This window comes from Macrobrachium rosenbergii, chromosome 23, assembly GCF_040412425.1.
Source record: "Macrobrachium rosenbergii isolate ZJJX-2024 chromosome 23, ASM4041242v1, whole genome shotgun sequence".
Lineage (NCBI taxonomy): Eukaryota > Metazoa > Arthropoda > Malacostraca > Decapoda > Palaemonidae > Macrobrachium > Macrobrachium rosenbergii.
The window spans coordinates 40184783-40206968 of NC_089763.1; the positions used below are offsets into that span (position 1 = coordinate 40184783).

A 22186-nucleotide genomic window follows, 5' to 3' on the forward strand; every position below is an offset into this window, starting at 1 on the left:
AAAGGAAGAAGAATTAGACATCCTAATACTACAATTATCCCTATCTGAGAAATGTTGAAGACTAGCTACTGAACTTTCCTTACTAATTGCAATCCTATCCTCTATCTGTTTGTCTACCTTTGAACTCGCTAAATCCATCAACTGATCTGTAGCCGAAGTCTGAGGCACTTGAGGTAACGAGAATCTGACCGACGTCTGCCGCCCTTACTAGCCAAAGACTTGCGATGACGAATGTAATCATCCCTCTCTTGTGCCTTCCAATGGGAACATTCATCGCAATGAGTCTGGACATCACATTTAACCTTCCTACATACCTGACAGAATGTCTATCATGTCTCAAGGTACTCATCCATCTATGCAGAAAGAAGGAGCGATGAGTGCCAGCGTCCACCGTTGTAGGCAGTCGAGGCCGACGTCAAAGCCGATGGCATGGTAGTAGAAGGGGAAAAGTCCGTGATGCACAATCGAGACCGGGAACCAGCGAGTCCAAATCCAAAAGACGTTCCACGTCGAAGATATCCAGAATATCCAGGAGAAAAACTGTTAAACACAATCCAGGTCTTCACCACAAGTCCAAAATACAAAGAGAAGTCGGGCAATAGGATTAAAACCTCGCACTGCAGAAGGAAACAACCTTCCAGCAGCGCAAACAAAAAGCAATTGATGAAAATGGGGCGTGTCGGCGCACACCTGTGTCAGCGTTGCCAACCGCTTGTTATGGTAGCTCAAGTGACAAGATTTTACCTGCAGCATTAGTAATGCTGGCTGTTAAAATTCCCACTATAGTGGGATGGGCTATTGAGAGTGTTCGAGGTAGTGGGATTAAGGGCTAATTCAGGTGTTCAGGGAGTGTATTGCAATAAGGCATTTAAGATTTTCCAAGGCAAAGAACACATGAGATGTAAGTCATCCTTTGTGGAATATCCTGAAACTCAATTAACTGCACAAACCACATCTAGCAAGGAGCACAATTACTAAGAAAATTTATCCATCAACAAACCTATTCAAGTAGAAAAAAAAAAAAAAATTCCGTCGACCACAAAAAACTGCCTAATCTACACACCTTAAATACTGAAAGCTGCACATAAAACTGAAGTCTAAAAATTGCAGAAAAATCACAAACATGACAAGTGCCTGCAAAAGAATGAAGGCTCTCTCACCTTCCCATAGGCCTATATTATATGTAGGTAGCATTACTCAGAAGAATCAAGAAATGAACAGTTTCAAGTTCTAAACTGACAGACCTCATTATCATTCCTTTGTTAGAAGTCTTAAAAACTATTAACCAAAAGGGTTTATATTTTGTATCCATCAACTATGAACAACAGAAACTTAAACAATACTACTTATAATAAAAATTTTGAAAATTTGGTATGGCTGAGGTATAATAATGACAATTATAATAACTGATCATCAACAGCAGCCCCTGACAAGACAAGATCTTTAGAAAGCAAAGACTGAATGTGCCACATATTTTTCAACTAACAGCAGTTCAGGTTATGGAAAGCTGATACAGACACCAGGAAGTTGAATTCATTTCATGAAATAAAAAGCAATGCTGCAAAAATCTTGAAAACCTTCACAGTTGTAGGTTTCTGATGAATTTTTCCTGTTTTACATTCTAGTCTACTACAGTACTTCCTTGACATTAATGGAAAAAAATGCACAACTAAATAAACAATTTTTAAAGGGTGATTTTTACAAGAGAACAGTAGATGAGGTATGCAGTATGTACCAAATTTCATCTTACCTGGACATTATTGGCTGGTGAATGATATATACTGGCAACATGTGGTTGGCATTTCGATTAATGTAGTATGAACAGTCGCCAGGTTTCGCAGATGGTGCAACCCATCCTGATGGCATAACCTCTCCTGTAAAAGGAAACACCATTTACCATTTATACTCCAGTACTTTATTTTTTACACAGATGGAATTCATGATGCTTTTGGAAATGACATGACAGTACTCAAAATGGATACACTAATACAGCCTTTTTTTTTTTTTTTATTGCAAAAATAAGTAAGATTTTGTTCTCTTTATACAGTAATACTGATTGGAGTAATGAAAATTAGGCTATACAGTACAGCCAAGCACTGGGCACTTTCAGTCATTCAGTGCATACAATGTGAAAAGGAGTTGGAGTGGTTGGACATCAAGATACACAGAGCTGATTTTTGTAGGGTTTGCTTTAACTGAAAAAGAATATAAACTGTTTATTAAAGATAAAGGACTAGTGTGGTTTATAAACTTCAATATGATTTCAGTATACTGTACTGTACTGGTTTAATGGAATTTTTTCAGTTTAAGCTGGTTTTTTTGTAGATGCTACTGTTATTATAGAATCAAATAAATTATCACCTATGTTTTACTGATATTAAACTATCAATTTTACCAATGCCATTACACATGGAACAACTGGTTAGGGGTGACAGACCAAGAGATGGATTCCACTTGACTAACTGTTTGCTAATAAAATCTCCCTCCCAAAAGTGCAGTATTTAAAAGTAATTTACATCTCATAAATACAAATCGTAGTTTACTTATGCAATCTGGCAGTCGGTGTTTAACAGCCATCACTAGGCAGAAGTTCATCTTCATTACTTTGTGACAAAAGATAGTGAAGGGTTCTGTGGTTTAATCCTGGCTACGTGCCATTTGGGCCTTTGCTACATATTCAGGTGCAAATGAGAATCCCACCTATGTCCAACCCCAAAAAGTCTACTGCTTTCCATGACAGTGTTTGGTCTCACAGACCTTTCTTAAAAAACAGGTTTTGACGTAGGAAAAACCTATTTTTGGTAGTCGCTATTGAGTCCTCAAAAGAGTTAACCCCCCTGGTGTGCCAGTGCTCCCATGGTGACTAGACTAGTATCAAAGAAATATTTTTCTAGCCTGGTCTTATAGCTGGGTATTGTGTCGTAATGAAAACACTATGACACGTGATAGAGTATAATGGACTCAAAGATAAGAGGGCATTTTCCCTTATCTTCAGCGAAGCTGAACCCAGTTTTTCCTACGTCAAAACTGCAAGAAGTGACTATTGCAAATGCGCGTCTGCCATCTTGTTTACGACCGGGCAGGCAAAAAGACCAGTTTCATTACCCTCTGCTAGCGCAAGTGTACACTTAACCCGTCAGTGCTCCTTACTGTTTTCAAGAGTGTAAAGCAGCAAGTATTATGGAAACATCCAAACATGAAAGTTAAGTGCTTATTTTTAAACTCGAGTTCTAAAAATTGTTAGTTTTAACTGTGGAACAAATGTTTTTGTGTATGGAATCCTGAAAACTGAACTTTGTTTTCAGAGCACATGGTCGGTGTCTTCAGAGCACATGGCTGGTGCCCTCTCATGATCTTTGTTATTTGCGAAAGCTCTGCAAATTTGATGTTTTGATCATTCAGTTTATAATGTGTAACTAAAGAAATGTTCCACAATTTAGTATTAATTTAGATAATCCTTTCAGATAACGGTGTCCACAATAGCCTAGGCGGTAGCCTACATGAGACGGTAGCCTAACAAATTCAGTCAGAATAATGTAAACGTAGTAGATGTTGTCCATAGCCTATATCCTAGAATTACATATCCTAAAGGTTATTTAAATAATCTGGGTTAGATAGTAACCCAATTTAAGGTTTAAATTGGTAAGTAAGAACCTTTTAAAACATATTCTTTTATGGAACTAGGCAACAACCCAGTTTACACCAAGGATCCTAGATTTTGGTAAACAGGAAACTAAAAGAAAAAAGTCAGGGAGATACTTCGGCCTTGGACCCGGATGGAATCTCTGGCGAAACAGGTCACCCTGACTCCTCCATCTGTAAGAGTGACAATACACACAGATGCTTCATTGACAGGTTGGGGAGGACATTGGGAGGATCGTCAGGTGGCAGGGAGGTGGTCAGTTTCTCTGAGGAAGTGTCATATCAATTTCCTGGAACTGATGGCTGTCTTTTTGTCTCTCAAAAAACTCAAACCTCCAGAAGAGACACACATTCTGTTGGTTCTAGACAACACGACTGCAATGTCCTGCATCAAGAGATCGGGATCACGTTCACCTCCTCTCAACATGGTAATGCTTGCCATTCTTTGGATGGCACAAGTAAAGAAGTGGCACCTGTCTGCAATTAACCTCACAGGGTCTCTCAATGTAATAGCAGACTCTCTATCGAGGAAAACGACAGCCTCAATGGAGTGGATGTTGGACAACCACTCTTTCCAAACAATAGCCAACAGGCTTCCACAACCGGAAGTGGACCTGTTCGCCACATACGAGAACCACAAACTTCCAGTATATGTATCTCCGAACTTGGACAATCAAGCAATAGCAAGAGATGCCTTCCTACAAGACTGGAACAATTGGAAGACGATATATCTTTTTCCACCATTGTCCTAGATTTCGAAGGTTTTGAGCAAACTCCTAACCTTCAAAGGAACAGCTTACTTAATAGCCCCAAATTGGCCAAACAGACATTGGTTCCTATCACTTCAACAGCGGGCGAAAAGATCAATTCCACTGTCGTCTGCTGTACTATCCCAGAAAGTAGGAGAGAAAATTATTTACACATCCTCCTTTCTGAGCCGAGACCTTCACGTGTGGATTTTTTTAACATTATCTACCGTGAAAACTACTCGCCCAACATTGCTAGGTACCTAGTGCAAAAGTTACGGACGTCATCTATCCAACAAAATCAGTCCGTATGGAAGATATGGTTATATTATATCCATACTGAGAGCCCAGTTGAAATTTCTATAGAAACACTTAAATTTTATGATATATCTTTGTGAAGACAAATGTCTTGTGGTTACAACAATCATGTCATACAAGACAGCATTATCAGAACCCTTGCTTTATGGATTCGGGATTGACTCCAGCACAGAAGTCGTTACTTCCCTTTTACGGTCTTTTGCTCTACAAAGACCTGCTCCCGAAAGACTCCCAATTACTTGGTCCCTGAAGAAGGTACTTGGACTTCTATCTACTCCTCAGTGAAAGACCAAAGAAGCAAAGGTGCTTTTTGAAGTGGTTTGCATGGAAGCATCAGAAGACTCTTGAGGATGTCCCAATCAAATGTAAGCAACTCATGGGGAACATTCTTTTCTGAGGTACTAGATGAGCCTCTTCAACTCTACCAAAGAACCTAAATCTGGGCTTCATATGTCCAATAACTTGCAGGGGGTGCCTATATCCCTTGATGGCAGCAATAGACTACTTCCTTGTGTAGGCAGTGGAAAAAAAAGGGGAAATCCATAAACACTACAACAGTGTTGACTGGATCAACACCATTTTCACTGCACCAACTAAAAAGTCAATTCTTCTCTGTCCTGTAAAATTTGTTGAGTGTCCTACAACCACAAATCCTAGGGTGGAAGGGGATCCTGACTCCTGTGCCAACAGTACCTTGGTAGTAAAGTACAAAGGACACCTGTACTCTCAGGTAAAGTGCAGTGTGTCCAGGATGAAGCTGACCCTAGGGGATGTGTCAAGCATTTGGAGAGAGAGAGAGAGAGAGAGAGAGAGAGAGAGAGAGAGAGAGAGAGAGAGAGAGAGAGAGAGAGAGAGAGAGAGAGAGAGACTCTTCCCTGTTGCCCAACTTTTCTAGAGAATGAAAAGGACCCGTGATAATTAGGTAGGAAAGAACCACACACATGATGATCAAAACAATGCTTCAGGTAGAACCCAGCAGTGTTTCAGGTTCTCTGAGACTAATAGAAAACCTGAAGCCTTCAGTACTATATCTAAATTAGAAATCTTGCTGAAAGTTGGTCACAGTCTCTCAGGACTGACAGCCACTCTCAGATGCAGCCCTCTTTTTCAGAAATCTGATGACCTAGAAGGAAGATGGACAGAGACAGTAACCCAAAATACTCATTTGGAGAAGTAGACACAAACAATACTGTACACCCCTGCAAAAGATATTATGACTCACCTGGCTTAGCCGTAGGAGTAGGGATTTTTGTCAATGGCAAAACACGCTCTACAAAAGGCCATTCTGCTACAGATATTTCAACCTGAAAAATGAAGGCAAGAAAATCACAATGCTTGTGAGAGTAAGTGCATGGCTTTTAAAAGTTTAAATAAAATAAGTTCAGTTAAAATCTGACAATACTTTCTTGAACCTAATTGAATATATTTTTTTGAAATACCAGAGTGCTTCCGTACAGATTTTTTCATACATTATTTATGCCAGGGATTATAACTAATTGGATAATCAATTTGTGCAAGCAATAGGGCACTGAGTATGCTTACTGGAGAGAAAAAATATAAAGATAAGACATACATCTTATGAGTTTCATAAAAAGAAATAGAATAAAGTTAATAAAATAAACATGCTTGGAGTAATAAAAATGATATTTTTATAATAAAATAAGGTTTTATATATACTTAACCAGTAATTACTTAGCTCAGAGTTTCTACTCGAACGGCAGTTAGAATTCTGAATTCCACGGTAGCAATTCTTTTGTTTGTATAGGTGACTATGCCCCACCCACTTTCGGGGTACGAGAGGAACAACACCGCCAACACAACAATTTGTTTATGCAAAAAAGAGTCCATGTGCGGGGAGGAGGGTGGGCTCCATCCGTAATTACTGGGTAAGTATATATAAAACTTTATTTTATTATAAAAATGTCATTTTATATATGTAACTTACCCAGTAATTACTTAGCTGATTCCACATTGAAAGGAGGAGGGGAATCATGGACAAAATCTTACTTTAAAAATAATAAGATAGTTGTTCCTTACCTGATGAAAGAGCTGCTGCAGGTAGATACTGCCTCTGGTGGCGCTCATCTCACCTGCAGCGGCGTGGCAGCATGGCCAGAAGCACCTCTACTTAAGTGGGACACTTCGCAATGGAGTACTCCGATGGCTGACGAAGTATAAGGTTAAGCTTTGTGACGAAGGTGTACACTGAAGGCTGCGAAAGCATAAATAATTGCCCCTGCCCTGGGCACGCCCAGTGTTCGACTTTCCGACCGGCCAATGAAGAATTAGAGGAATTTATTTCTGGTGATAGAAATTCATTTCTCGTCATAATGTGGTTCGGATTCCACAATAAGCTGTAGGTCCTGTTGCTAGGTAACCAGTTGGTTCTTAGCCACGTAAAATAAGTCTAATCCTTCGGGCCAGCCCTAGGAGAGCTGTTAATCAGCTCAGTGGTCTGGTTAAACTAAGATATACTTAATTTGCCCTGGGCACAGTACCACAGCAATAACAAAACAGAACAACAAAGTCACCTATACCATAATTAAACAATGATTAAATATAAAAGCAAGACCACTACCCAACACAAAAAACTAGTGAGCACTCCAGGTACATCGTACCCTCCTAGGCTCCCCAAGAACTCAACACCATTTTCAAGGCGAAGAGGAAAGGAAAGGAAGGGAGACTTCCTACACTTCCTCACCCATCATTATGCCAGCTACAGACACAGGTCTTAGGGTACTGCAGTTATCATAAATTGTCTCGACGTCCCGCAAATAGTGTATTGCGAACAACGACTTGCACTTCCAATGTGTTGCCTCCAGGATGGCTGAGAGCGAAAGACTATGTTTGAACACTACCGAAGTAGCAACTGCTCTAACCTTGTGCGCTTTAACTTTCAAAAGCGTTAAGTCCGTTTCCGCTAATTGAGAGAGTGCCTCAACTATGAGAGCCCTCAAGAAAAACAAAATGGCGTTCTTTGAAAGAGGTCAAGAAGGGTTTTTAACCGAACACCAGAGATTACTAAAATGGCCTCTTAATCTTCTCCGTTCGATGTAAATGATATCAGAGGGCACGAACAGGACACGGCTGTCTCTCTTCTTCTGTGTCTAGGATATCTGATAAACTCAGATTTGAAAAAGAACGGGGCCAGGGATGTGACGGGTTCACATTTTTAGCTAAAAAACCAAGCAAACGGGAGCAGACTGCATTACCTTGCGAAAAACCGATTCTTTTGCTTATAGCTTGCAGTTCACTTACTCCCTTAGCCGTTGCTAAGGCCACCAGAAAGAGAGTTTTCTGAGTCAAATACCTTAGAGAGGAAGAGCGCATTGGTTCAAATCGAGGGTCAGAAAGCCAATTAAAGACCACACCAAGATTCCAAGAGAAGGAAGCCTCTTTCTTGGACTTGAAGATATTAAAAGACTTAATCAGATCAGACAAGTCTTGGTTGTTCGAGATGTCTAGGCCTCTATGATGAAAAACGGAGTTTAGCATCGCTCTGTAACCCTTTATAGTTGCGACTGACAACCCTTTCGAGGATTTCAAATAGAAAAGGAAGTCTGCTATTTGAGTGATAAAAGTTTTCGAGGACAAGACTTTATTTCTCCTGCACCAACTCCTAAAGCGTGCCCACTTAGCTTGGTAGACGTTATTGGAGGAAAAACGTCTACATTTGGCGATAGCCTCTGCTGCTCCTCTAAAAAAACCTTTTGCTCTAATGAGTCTGTAGACAGTCGAAATCCTGTTAGGGCCAGAGAGGATAGTCCTTGATGAAACCTCCTGACATGGGGCTGTCTGAGAAGACTTGGAATTTCGGGAAGGAGCCTCGGAAAATCCAAGCTAGAGGCTCTGAGAACGGGGAACAAAACAGAAGAAGACAGTAATTCCTGGAAGTTGCAAATGGGTCTATGCTCGGTTGACCCCATAGTCTCCAAAGGCTAGCACAGACTCGAAGATCTAACATCCACTCCGTGGGTACAATTTGCTTGCGACAGCTCAGCTCGTCTGCCAGGCATTGCACTTGCCCTGTATGAACCGGGTGACTAAACGTGTCTAGTTCCGATCCGCCTAACATAGCAGATTTCTCGCCACTTCACAGAGAGAAAAAGAGTGTGTCCCCCCTGATGTTTGATGTACACCAGGGCTGTGGTATTGTCCACATGTACCGCTACAGTCTTGCTGTGTACCTGCGTTGCAAAATGTTGCAGACCTAGATGTATAGCCTTCAACTCTCTCACGTGGATATGCAGCTCTTTTTCCTCCTCCAACCACTTCCCCAAGACTTCCAGGTTCCCCAGGAGCGCTTCTCAACTTACATCCGACGCGTTGGAAAAGCAGAGCAAGTGACTTCCCTTCTGAAAGTCTGTCTGTGGACCTCCACCATCGCAGATCCTCCTTTATCTCTGGGGTTATTGGAAAGGTGTGGCGGTCCTGATGAACTTTTCAATCCCAGCAAGTCCTTAAATAGAACTGGAGGGGTCTCATGTGAAGTCTTCCTAGTCTCACGAATTGTTCTAGAGAAGCCGACATCCTCAAAAGACTCATTCACTGGGTGGCAGGGCACGAACAAAGCGAGAGGAAGAGGTCTACTTTCCTCAGACAGTCTTCTACTCTCCTGGGTGATGGAAAAGCCTGAAAACTCAGAGAGTCTATCAGAACTTCCAAATAGTCTTCTGAGAGGGAGTCATTTGTGATTTCTCGAAGTTGAGTGTTAGTCCTAAATCCTGGGTCAAGAGGAGTCTTCTGTAAGTCCTTCATGCATTGTAACTTCGTGGGTGAATGAATTAGCCAATCGTCTAGGTACAAAAACAACACTCGAGTGAAAACTTGTGGGGCCGTAGAGAGACCGAAACAAAGTGCTCGAAATTGAAAAACCTGGTCCTTGAAAACGAAACATAGGTATTTCCTCAAATCCAGATGAATCGGAATATGGAAATAAGCGTCCTTCACATCCAGGGAAATCATCCAATCCCCCGATGGATGGAAGCCAGAACTGGGTGGATGGTTTCCATGTTGAATTTCGTTTTCTCTACGAAGACATTCAAGGCACTTACATCGAGCACCGGTCTCCAACCTCCTGAAGCTTTGGGAACTACAGAAAGGCAATTGTAAAATCCTTTCGTATTTACCTTTCTCACAACTTCTGTTGCCTTTTTGTTCAGAAGAGAGGACACTTCCTTTGACAAGGCCGAATACTTCTCTGATCCGATGGAGTAAGCTGTCAATATGACGGGAGTGTCGGTCAATGGCGGATTCTCCTTGAAGGGGATAGAGTATCCCTCCTTTAAAACTTTTACTACCCACTGATCCGCTCCTCTTCTGCTCCATCTCTCCCAAAAGAGACGAAGCTTGGCCCCTACTGGAGCATGAAGGGCTAAATCCTCACTTGCGAGAGGATGATCTTGCTGAAGATTTCTTGATCGCTCGTAGAGCAAATCTAACCAAACCTCGGGACCTGGGGCGCGCTCTCTGATTTCCTCCACGAAATGGCTTAGGATGTTTGAGCAGAGATGATGGTTTAGCCGAGTATGCAGGTTGATCCTTCTGGTGCTTCGTTGGCCGAGTCAACAAATCCTGCGTTGACTTTTGGTGCAGGCTCACTGCAATCTCATTTATGGTGGACTGAGTAAACAAATGCTATTTATCCAGGGGGAAAACAGTAGAGCCGATTTCTGTGAGGCCGTCACACCCTTCAATGTGAATGAGACCCAGAGTTCACGCTTATTTAAGACGCCCATGGCATACAGTGCAGCCAATTCATGTGAGCCATCTCTAACGGCTTTATCTGCGCAAGACAGAAAACCATCCAGGTCTGCGAGTTTATCACACAAGAGAGCTGGTTCTTGAAGTTTCTTGGCAAGTGCTCCTAAACACCAGTCGAGAAAACTCAACACTTCAAAGGCCTTAAAAATACTCCAAAAGATGATCCGCACAGGGCCAACTCCTGTGCCGAGAAGAAGGTTTTTGCCGACGCGAGAGCCGATCTCCGAGCCGTGTCAATGAGCGCAGAGAAGTCCCCCTGGAAGGAGGCAGCCACTCCCAGGAAAGGAGCTGCTCCCCGTTGCGTACGACAAATACCTCATACGTGAGAGGTGAGAAGGAGGAACACTAAAACAAGCTCTCCCTTGAACTCTCTTCTCGGAAAACCAGTCCTCCACTTGGGAAAGAGCTTTCTTCGAAGATTTGGAGAGAACCATCTTTGGCAGTTGAGACAAATCCACAGCCTGAGAGCTCATCAAATAAAACGAACCTGGAGAAGACGGAGAGAAAAATTTTGGGAAATACTGAAGAAGGCACTTGAGGAGTGACGCATACAGTGTCGAAGACGTATCCTGGTCCTCTTCATCCGCCAAAGAGATCAGAGAAGTCATCGCAACTAAATCAGGGGCAGCCTGAGCTGCAGGCTTCTGTAAAAGATTAAGTATGTTATCCACCTTGCGTTGCAATGGTTCAAGAGCCAGGTCCAATGGAGGAGAAGGCTTATCGGAAGCTGCAGGGCACTTGGAGACTTGAGGGGTTTTGAGTGCTTTGGGAAGATCGGCAGTTTTGGGGCGCTCCGACGAAACAGAACGTCCGACTACCTCAGGGCGCCTAGCTGCAACAGGGCGCTTGTCTGTTTCCTGGCGCTCAACAGGACGTTCCATTGATACTAAACGAGCTGAGGGAACAGGGCGCTAACTTAAAGACTGACGCTGCTCGCCTGAGAGGTGTATCGGGCTAGAACCTCGTTCCTGGCGCAGAGGAAAGGAGAAACGTTCCGGAGTGTCCCACTTGCTGCACAACGGCTGAGGGCTAAAGGAAGATGCTTTTCCAGCAGCTGTCTCTAGCTGCAACCTGGGATGCAACAGGTTGGGCTCAGGGACGACTGGTCATGGGCAGACCCCACTGACCTCCCTTGGGCTACCGGTATGCCTCCTCCCAGGTAGCAGGGAGTATGGCAGGGACCTCCGCCTAGGAGAATCAGTGGGACGAACAACTGCCTCCTCTACTGACACTTCACCTTTTGCACTATTTTCAAATTTGTCCATCAGGACACGCATTGATGCCCCTAATTGGGCCACTGTACTTGCAACAAGATTTAATCGTTGCTCAAATTTATTTTCAAGGCTGGCGAAGCGATCAGGTTTGGAAGTGATGGAGCCAGGAGAAGGAGTAAGTGGTTTAGGATAATTAATTGATGCAGGTGGGGGAAGGGTTTACAGTTGGAGAACTAATAGATAATCAGCCTTATCTGATCTGGGAGTTAAAGCCTGACTAGCTACTTTTCCGCTAGCTTTAGCGGCTTCTTTCCTCTTCCTATCTTTCTAGCTTCGCTAAATGAGAATTTAAGGTCTTCCATTTCTGTTCCCCCCAATCTCTGCATTCGTCACAAGTCAAATCAATCGAACAAACCTGACCTCTGCAACCTGAACACAGGGCATAAGAGTCGTAGGTCGCTTTTGTCATCCGTGTATTGCAGCCCTTACTGCAATACTGGAAACTAGAACTACTAATGTTGGACATTTCCTAACTAGTCAAAAAAAGTCAAATCCATGAAAAGTCAAAAGGAAAAAATGCCGAAACGGCTACAAATACTTCACCAAAGAAGAAAATATGAATACCAAAACTCTGAACTGCTGTAACAACACCAGGTGTTGATGCTACAAGTGGCAGAAACAAACTGTCATGTTGGCGGTGTTGTTCCTCTTTCGTACCCTGAAAGTGGGCAGGGCATAGTCACCTATACAAACAAAAGAATCGCTACCGCGGAATTCAGAATTCTAACTGCCGTTCAAGTAGAAACTCTAGAAACTCTTAACTAAGTAATTACTGGGTAAGTTACATATATAAAACCATTTTTTGTTCAGGAAGTGGACTATAAAGGAGCTGCCCCATTGTCCATCAGTAGTGACACAGAGAAATATAAATTCTGGTGGAACAGTGGTGAAACTAGACAGAAAAGTCCATCAGTGGTGACACAGAGAAATACAAATTCTGGCGGAACAGTGGTGAAACTAGAAAGAAAAGAAGTAGGCAAGCTGGTCAAGGATGAATTGGCTACGAGTGTGGTAAAAGAAGGGCATATCAATGAGAAAGTAAAGATTAAGATGGTCTTAGAAAAGACAGTAATCCTTGTGTTTTGGTTTATTTAATAGCAATGAGAAGACCAAAGGAAAAGCCAAAATTCTGGGAAAGGCTATCAGATGCACGAACTGAAGTACTACAGGTAAATGGGGCACTGATAAATCAAGACCTCAATGGCCACAGGGTAACAGAGCTGGTTTTGAGGATTTTATAAGTTGATAAAGCCTATCAGAAAAATCAGGAGGAAGTACTGTGACATACTGAGTTTTGCTAAAGCCAAGGTTTGAAGTCGATGACCACAATGTTTAAGAAACCAAGAGAAAAGCTGATAACATACAAAGAGAAGTTGATGACATACAAGAGTAGAGAAGCTGAAACACAAAATGACCATTATCATTAAAATTACAGACACCATCTGGAATAATGCGCAACTTCATAACAGTAGCAGGAGAGCCAGTTATCCATGAGCTTACCAGAATATACAAAAACCTAATAAGAACATCGATAGGACCAGAAGAGTAGAAACAGAACCTTACAATAATAGTATAAAGAAGGGGATACAATGAGATGCGGAAATTACAGAGGAATAGGACTCCTTGAGAATGATGTGAAAATATTGGAAAAGGTAGTGGAAGAAAGACAAAAAATGTCTTCACCAGATGGTGATCAAAGAAAAAGTACTTGGCGGCAGCAAGTTTGAGCAAGGGAGGTATTCCAGCTAACAAGGGATATTCATACACAAAAGGCGACGGTTTGTATTTCTGTAGGAACAAATATTCATGCTGTATACTGTGTTTCATCATAACTTAAAGCAATCACACATATTTTAATGTTTTTCTATGAAGTTTGAGAGACATTTTCTTTGCAATAATCTTCAGAAATTGCCAGTAACAGACATGATCAGTTGTGGTTTAATAACAGTTCTTACTTTGTTTACACTATATTATCATATAAAATCGCTGCTCTTTCTGTCTGTACCATTAGGTGTAACTCATGATGTCTTTAGGCTAGTAGGCTACTTTATGTTGTTTGATCATTTGTGTGTTAATGGTGGTGTCATGAAGCTTCCATTTCAATTTGATATGCAGTTATTCTTTAGTTAAGTTTATGAACAGTTGTTACTATATCTCCAACCTCAAAGCTCTGAAACAATATAGCCTATCCAAAGTTGTGAAGCAGGTTCTTTGAAAGTACAACAATACCAATCATTCTAAAACTGGCAAAATTTGGTTTTTATGTCAGCTCTTGATGAAACACTGACAAATGCATTAATTATTCTACTTTAATACCAATTCTCGATATTGGAGTATTTTGCTTTGCCCATAAGTCTCCTTAATATGTAAACTCACTCACAAATTCACTGTTACCGAGGTAATTACTGAAAGAAATTGTTATCCACCTGGATATTTTTAAAGTTCTTTATGTTTTGACAATTATGTGAGTGGGCTCCCAATTGGATTTTGTTTGTCCAGCATATTTGGAACATCTCTTATTAGTGGGGGCTATAAAGGGAAGATTTAAACGAGATGGGGACCGACTGGACAAAAGCATGAATTTTTGTGCATGTAATCTTTAGACCACCTACTTCTGATCTGAAACCAGTACCATGAAATTTATCCAACGGAACACCCTTTTTTTTCCCACACATATTCGTGACGTTTATCGAAAACGTACACGGTGAAACCCTACTGATATCATTGCCTGAGGCAGATCCAATGACTATTAACATCTTTATATTAGCCTATTCACATTGTTTAGGTTCTGTAATAAAAAAGGTAGAACATTTTATTTAAAATGTGAAATGTGAGATGGCCAACTTTGAATTTCAAAAAAAAAAAAAAAAAAAAAAAAAAAAAAAATCCACCATTGCTAAAACATATAGGCTATACTACATTATGCTGTTGTGGGAATTTTCTTGGCATACATTTTGTCAGTCATTTTAGCTGGGAAAGGTGAATGAATGACTGACCGTCCTGGTGTTAAACTAAAATTCTATTAACAGGTGTGACTGAAGATTTAGATGGACTGGGTTGCATACATGATATGCCAGACCAATACAAATGGAAAACTGAGGTACACTCTGAATGCTTTCGGTGGTGACAAATCACAAGCTCACAAACAGTTCATAGACAATGTGAAGGCATTTAGATAGCTAGGCAGGTTACCAGTAGAACTGAATTTTGGTGAGCATATTAACAGCTAAAGACTTAAATTTACACAGGGCACAGCGGCACAAATCGTGCTTGTCTAAGTTCAGCAACACTAGACTCGGAAGGGCACAAAGAAAAAGAGATGCTGAGGAAGCAGACAAGCCAGCCAGTTCTGAAGACACTGTCAGGAAGCGAATCCGAAACCATCCAACTCGGCCAAATAACATCTGTATTTTCTGTGCGAGAGCAGATGGCCATCTTCATGACTTCATGATATTGCATGCAGATGAAATGCTCGATGCATGGGTACTAATTTGCAAGATACTGCACTGCTAGCTAGAAGTACAGGTGGAGACTTGATAGCCATAAGAGCCAAATATCAATTGCCTTGCTTGTTTGAATTCAGAAACCGCCACCGCTCTCTAGGCAGACAGCAGGGTCAGCAGTCTTGTGAAGCCGAAAGTCAGAGACAAAAGAATAGAGTAAAAGCACTCATTGAACTGACAATGCACAATGATAACTCTGTTGAAGATGGAACCTTTTACTTTCGCTTTGCTGAACTGCGGCAGCTTTATGACCATCGACTGCAAGAACTTGGAGTGGCAATTATTGAAGTAAAACAAAGCTCAATTTAAAGAGCAAATTCTACAGTATTTTCCAGAGGCGCAAGTGCAGACTGACGGAAAAAACGAAGTACTGGTGTTTCCAGAGGGAATGCACTGATCAAAGCTGCTCCAAAATGTGATTAATGAAGGACATGTTAGTATCCTCGCCAAAGCTGCAAAGATTTCCCAGGAGGACATTTTTAAGTAAGCATGACTTAATTACGATGGTTCCTTTCCTCCCGCATGCCAGGAACAGTCAGTTCCTACAACAAGCAAGATGTTAGTTGCCATGTTATTGAATGGCACTGGGTTGAAGCATCAGTTCCTACAACACGCAAGATGTTAGTTGCCATGTTATTGAATGGCACTGGGTTGAAACAGCAAAACTCCAGAGACTCTCAACAGTGCCTGACCATCTGCCAAACCATCCTCTTCAACAGTAAGACGACAACTTCCCCATCAACCAAACCATGCCACACAGCAAAGGGTGAGCAACCAGAGCCAAATCAAGACAAGCTGACAAGATCACAACCCTGAAAGCAGATGTTGATCTTTTCTCATGATTGTACATTGCAGCACTGCACAGAGAATCAGACATCAGCACTTTCTTCATGCATGAAAATCACCCCTACCCTCCATCTATTGCTGGCAGAGGAAGACTGCGCCTGGGAAAAAAAAAAAAAGTGATCTCTTGACCTGCTTCAATCAAGTAAAAAAGAGAGATGTTAAATGCCCCTGATACAGAGGAACTGGAAGACCTGAATGTGCCTGCGTGCCCAGAGGAAGCAGATGAAGTGGCAGAGGTCCCTCATGTGCAGCCAGAAGTTCTCACTTCATTAGAAACAGCAAATGAGACAGAACCTCCAAGAAAATTTGACGTCAAAGTTCTAGATGAAACTGTTGTTCTTCACTTTCTCCCAACTGCAGGGATGGCAACATTCAGAGACTATGCTAAGAAGGTTTTCCTCCCGTTCATCAGAAACCAACTAAATAGTGCCAAGCGCCTGGATATGGTGTGGGACACGTACAAGAAAAACAGCATCACAGAAACAATGAGAAAAAAGGGAGGGGAAAGGAGTACGCAGAAAGGTTGAGGCACACAATAAGATTCCTGGCAAATGGCAAGACTTTCTACATGATCCAGGCAGTAAGAAAGAACAATTTGCATTCCTTGCAAATGAGGTCAAGCACTGGGTTTCCCTCTGGCAAAGAAGTCATCATCACATCCAATGATGCAGCCGTGTGAAGAGGATCAGATCATCAGATACCTCACTGTGACCATGAGGAGGCTGACACCAGAATGGTTTATCATATGCAAGATGCCATAGAGAATGGCCACACCACATGTTTGGTATGTACACTGATGTCATTGTCATCCTCATTGGGAAGTACTACCAATTTTGAACTGTTTGCCAAGCAGTTGTTTGGGTTGCATTTGGTGTTGGAAGGAAGTTCAACTACATCCACATCAATACACTCACCCAAGCTCTAGGAAAAGACAAACCCATTGCCTTACTAGCTTTTCATAGCTTTACAGACTGTGACTCAGTATCTTCCTTCTTTGGGAGAGGAAGACGGCATGCTTGGGAGACATGAAAGGGCTCTCCAGAGGTGAAAGATGCCGTCAAACAAATGGCAGAGACCCCATTTCGTGAGCTAGACCTAGAAGATTCACGCTTCAGACTTCTGGAATGGTGCACAGTGGTTGTATGACAAGACTAGCCAAGTGACCTCAGTCAACGAGGCACAGAAGGAAATGCTGTCAGAGAAGCAAATCAATAGAAGCCATCCCGCCTAAACAAAGTGCACTTTTGGAGCACTCAAAGCGTGCTGCTTATCAGATTGGAATCTGGGCCACCTATGACATTTCATTGCAGTATGCACCCTCTCCAGAAGGCTGGGGATGGACAATGAAGAAAAAGAGCCAGTCTTGGAACCCAGTATGAACAACAATACCAATGGCTGCCAATGGGTTGTAGTGGAAGATGTGCTTGTAAGAAACAACAGTGGAAGTGTACACACCTCTGCACATGCAAATGTGACAAATGCAATGTGGCTAATAATTTTATAGTTTGGTGTAAGTTGACACTGCTCTGATATATCTTTATATAATCTCTTGTAATGTAATTTTGAACAAAAAAAAAAAAAAAAAAAGTATCATCATCATCCTCTTTTAATCTCCCATTTGGTGTATGTTAATTTTATGTGTCTTTGACTTTGAACATTAAGGTTTCAACTTCAGAGACTGTACTTATGTTGTGTGGACTCCCCTTTACTGAACGAATTATAAAAAAAAAAACAATCTAGAAGCTCCGAATATAGATGGATATCGTGACATTGGACCAGACCTTAAACACACACAAGTACAAAGGTTAACTGTGACCTGACACCAAACAATTCATCAGAATTCTTGACACCGGTCTTGGAAATGTTTAAAATGGTGTACAGAATTGACCCTCAAACTTTGGTACTTTTGTCCAGTCGGTCCCCACCAAATCCTCTACAGCCCCAACTATATTGTTTTCATTTGGAAATGTGTGTAGCCTACATACACAATGCTGATGCTTGATAGTTTTGTTCTAAGCTTCACAAATTTAAGTGGGATTTTGGAGTCTAGACGCTGCTTGATAAAGCCAGCTTCAGTAATTTGAATTTCAAATGTTTCTGACATTCCTTTCAGTTGGGTGGGGGAAGGTAAGGCCCTGGCACCCTAGGTTAGGTTAGGTGAGAAGTCAAGGGGCAAAAAAAGCCCCCAGTTAGGTAAGGACCTGACACCTTTGATTAGGTTAGTGATAACAGCCAGGTGAGAACATGGTGGCCTATGTTAGGTTGGGTTCAATAGATCCTTGCTTTCACCAGCACAACAGCCCTGCCTTCCCCCTGTGGTCCCCATATTGTAATATATAAGGGGTCCAGTAGCCTATCTAAAACTAAGCCCAAACTACTAACTTGCTACCAAAATGAACATCAAAAGCATACAGAATATAGGCCTACATTAAAACAATGGACAATTGTATTTTCAACTCAAGAATGGTATTATCGTTTAAAGTAAAATTTACCATAATTTGATATTCATTTCCATTGTATATGCTTGGACAACCTAGGCTATTTGCCTACCTCTACCACACTCCAATTGTTGAAGAAGTGGACAAAACCCAGTGAGAAGCCATGCCTGTAGGGCCCTTTCAAGTAAGGAGAGAGCAGAATGTCTAAGTCTGAAATGAGTTTAGCCTAGTTTACTGTAACCCATGCTACCGAAATGGACTCGCCTTTTCTCGAGATTCTGGAATCGAGTGATGGCCTCTTGGAAGTTTTTGAATGCCGCAAATGATGGATGAAGTGTGAAGGTCTCGACGAATTCCTCGTTCTAGTCTGCTCCTTGTTAACGCACGTAATCCTATAGCTAACGTATTCATCGTTAAATACTAACTAACGACCGAGAAGGCGAGAAGCTTATCCAAAACAGAAACGTGAGCAAGATCAGCAACAACCAACAAAGCTATTAGTTGTAGTAGTTGTAGTAAAATGGATGACCTATAACGGCTCCCCGTCGCCCTCCACGTGCTTATGATCGTGTTCAGTCTTATTTTCCTATGGTTCTGTATGCTTTTAATGAATTCTCCCGTTGCTTCATTTTTGTTCTCCACACAGTCCTGTAAACTGTAAAGTATTAGCAGTTATAACACTACCTCTTTCTGGCGTAGCTGCTGTAACCGCGATATATGGAAAAATCGTATTTTGCTGTATGTTGTTTCATTTCTCGTAAATATTCATTAGTTTTTCCAATAGTTAATTCTAAAATTCGGCATAGATTTATTTCTTCCTTCCAGAGCTTCAAGTATTGTGATTTACTGTCTATTATTCTCCTTTTCATAAGTGATGCCCATTTTACCCTCTAATATAAATGCATTTCGTGGCGCATTTAAGGGCTCTGAAAATCTGTCTCCATACACTATAATGTATCCTTGGGAAATTTTCTGTATTCATTTCAATAAGATTAAGAATTTCTTTGGCAGACAAGTGATAGTAAAGACAAACTCTCCCGGTATGTTTTCACTATCGTTAGTTTGTTACAGGACTTTGCTAGAACTGAATGGGCGGTGCTGTCTAGTTTATAGGTTTCGACCAATTGTCTTGTTTTGGGTCTTAAAACAAAATCTCTTGTTTCTGAGAGTACAAAGATATTTTAGTTATTATCGTAACTTTTCTAAAACTTATTTCTTGTGGGTGTTCATTCATGATGAAAATTATTGGGTCGCTTTTATTATTATTATTATTATTATTATTATTATTATTATTATTATTATTATTATTATTCAGAAGATGAACCTTATTCGTATAGCTTTTATGTATTTAATCCGCTGTTCCTGCTAGTTGCTACCATTATTTTCCAAGTTCTTGTTGTTACATCTTCCTAAGTGTGTGCTAGGAGCAGGCCATCATCTGCAAAAGAAAATAATTTTTTTTTATTTTTTTCAATTAGGTGAGATGTTCAATCTGCAATTCTGATCCTCTATCTACGAATTTTTTCATCTAGATATAAAAAAATTGGTTTGAATAAGACGACAGTTCCACATACACACATATTCATACGTACATACATATACATACGTACACACACACACACACACACACACACACACATGTATATATATATATATATATATATATATATATATATATATATATATATATATATATATATAAAATTGGTCTATAAAATGAACTACAGTTGAAACTGTAACGTTAGGAACCTTTGTAAAGCACCTACCATCATATATTTCTTTAATCCAAAGACAAAAGAACAAGAAGAAGGAAATCGTAATCGCAATCCATATAAAAAGTGTTATGCAACTGGGTGGAAGTAATGACGATGGCGAAAATGAGGTCACTTTAGTGAATACGCGTCCTGCTAAAGTATCTTTTCAAGGGCTTGTTAATGGTCCTCTTACGCAGGGGGTAGAATCATGAATAAATACAGCAGAGTATCATTTCTCATCTAAGAAAATGACTGACCCACCTATGCAGTTACTGGAGGTGATTTTCAGACGACAGGTATGAAACCGTAATAACAGGCTTTTTTGAAGGTAAGCCTATCTTCACTGATCCACATCAGGAAATAGCAAACAGTTTCTCGGTATTACAGGACTACTGTACGGATTCTAAGGAAAGCACAACGAGTGAATATAATTTCCAGTCTCAGCAAATGCCTCTTATAAATAATGTCTCCCAGTATTATTGCAATCATTTTCATCCAAATATTCGTGAATTGCCTATTCTTAAGGCATCAATAAGCTTAATGTTTGTTTTTCACTATTCCTGGACAGTGGTACGGAACACAATGGATGTGAAGACACACCATTTGCTCTTTAATGAATTTCCAATAGAGAAAACCCTGGTGTAGTTACTAAGTATTGGCAATAAAAAACTGAATACCGTAGGTACGGCAGAAAATCCAGTATCGAATAGATAAGAATATATTTTCTGGTGACTTCACTGCTATTAATGGTATTAACATGTTGCCTATCCTGTTGTGATGGGATTCTTGCGTTACCAGTAAATCCAGCTGTAACGGCCAAGGGGAAAATTTTTCAAGTCTGCACACTGTCGTGAAGAATGTTCAGATTCAAAGGTATTAATTCCAGAGAAAACTATTTATGCTGAAGAACCTACTAGTATTTGGTCTATTTCAGACGTAAACGTGGCAGTTAAGGTAACACATCTTGTCAAATATTTGTTAGCATGCACAACCGCTTAAACCTAGTACTTCATTTCATATTACTGTCAGTCAAGCAGATCTTACCTGGACCAGGAAATACTCTTGTTGAACGAATCATGCACGGTTCAAGGTTTGTTAGTCACAGAGGCGGTATATGTAGTTAACAGTAATAAACAATGCTTAATAGAGGTTTTCAATCACTTTTGACATATGAATATGAGTTAAATGCTCTGACAGATCGGAAACCACTTTGTGATTTTTCTCAAAGGTTTTCAGTTCAGTCATACATAGTAAATATTCAAGAGTATGATGCGGACACTAAATATGTTCCTGGTAAGATTATTATTATTCGCTGGTTCCTTATCTCGGAATCCTTCGTCAAGTTATACTGTATACACAACCCTTTATGATTTCCATGCACTTTAGTAAGATTTTGGTAAGGCAACTAAAATGTACCAAATAAAGTATTTGTCTATCGCATCTGCATACGCATGTAATTAAACTCCAACAGCTAATTTATGCAGTCCCATTACGTAGGCATGCGAATGGATCGGACGGACGCCAAAGCAGGCACACGAGACAAGGCAGGTCAACCATTCCTTGCTAAGTTTCGCTCTCCAGTGCCTTACATAAATCAATACTCCGGCATGAATTCACTCGATACTTGTCGTTTTTTCCTTCACTCGTAAAGCAAGGAGAACACGAAAAAGCACTGTAATTTGTTAGTTTCATTGTATGACCGTTGACGAATAGTGTTTTTGCAATGTGAAAATTTCATGAACTTTGTCCAACTGTTATTTTTGAACAAAGAAAATCTCAATAGAGATTTTTCAGTTGCAAGTTAATAATTCTCAGGTGTGATTTAAGCGGCGCCCCCCAACCCCCGGCCTCCCCACTCTCTCCCTCTCTCGTTTCCGTCCACAGATGATTTACTGAGTATTT

At 40.8% G+C, this 22186-nt stretch overlaps 1 protein-coding gene across 2 annotated transcripts in view; it reads right to left on the bottom strand.

The window, feature by feature from the left end:
• Positions 1-22186, bottom strand: part of mRpL49 (mitochondrial ribosomal protein L49) — a 398706-nt gene that overhangs the window by 18926 nt on the left and 357594 nt on the right. For both annotated transcript variants that reach the window (XM_067125794.1, XM_067125793.1), the window contains exons 4-6: positions 18795-19968; positions 5929-6010; positions 1751-1874 (exon numbers count right to left, since the gene is read on the bottom strand). In XM_067125794.1, the coding sequence (XP_066981895.1) occupies positions 1751-1874; positions 5929-6010; positions 18795-18941 (353 nt within the window). In that variant the 5' untranslated portion in view covers positions 18942-19968. The remainder of the gene's footprint in view (positions 1-1750; positions 1875-5928; positions 6011-18794; positions 19969-22186) is intronic.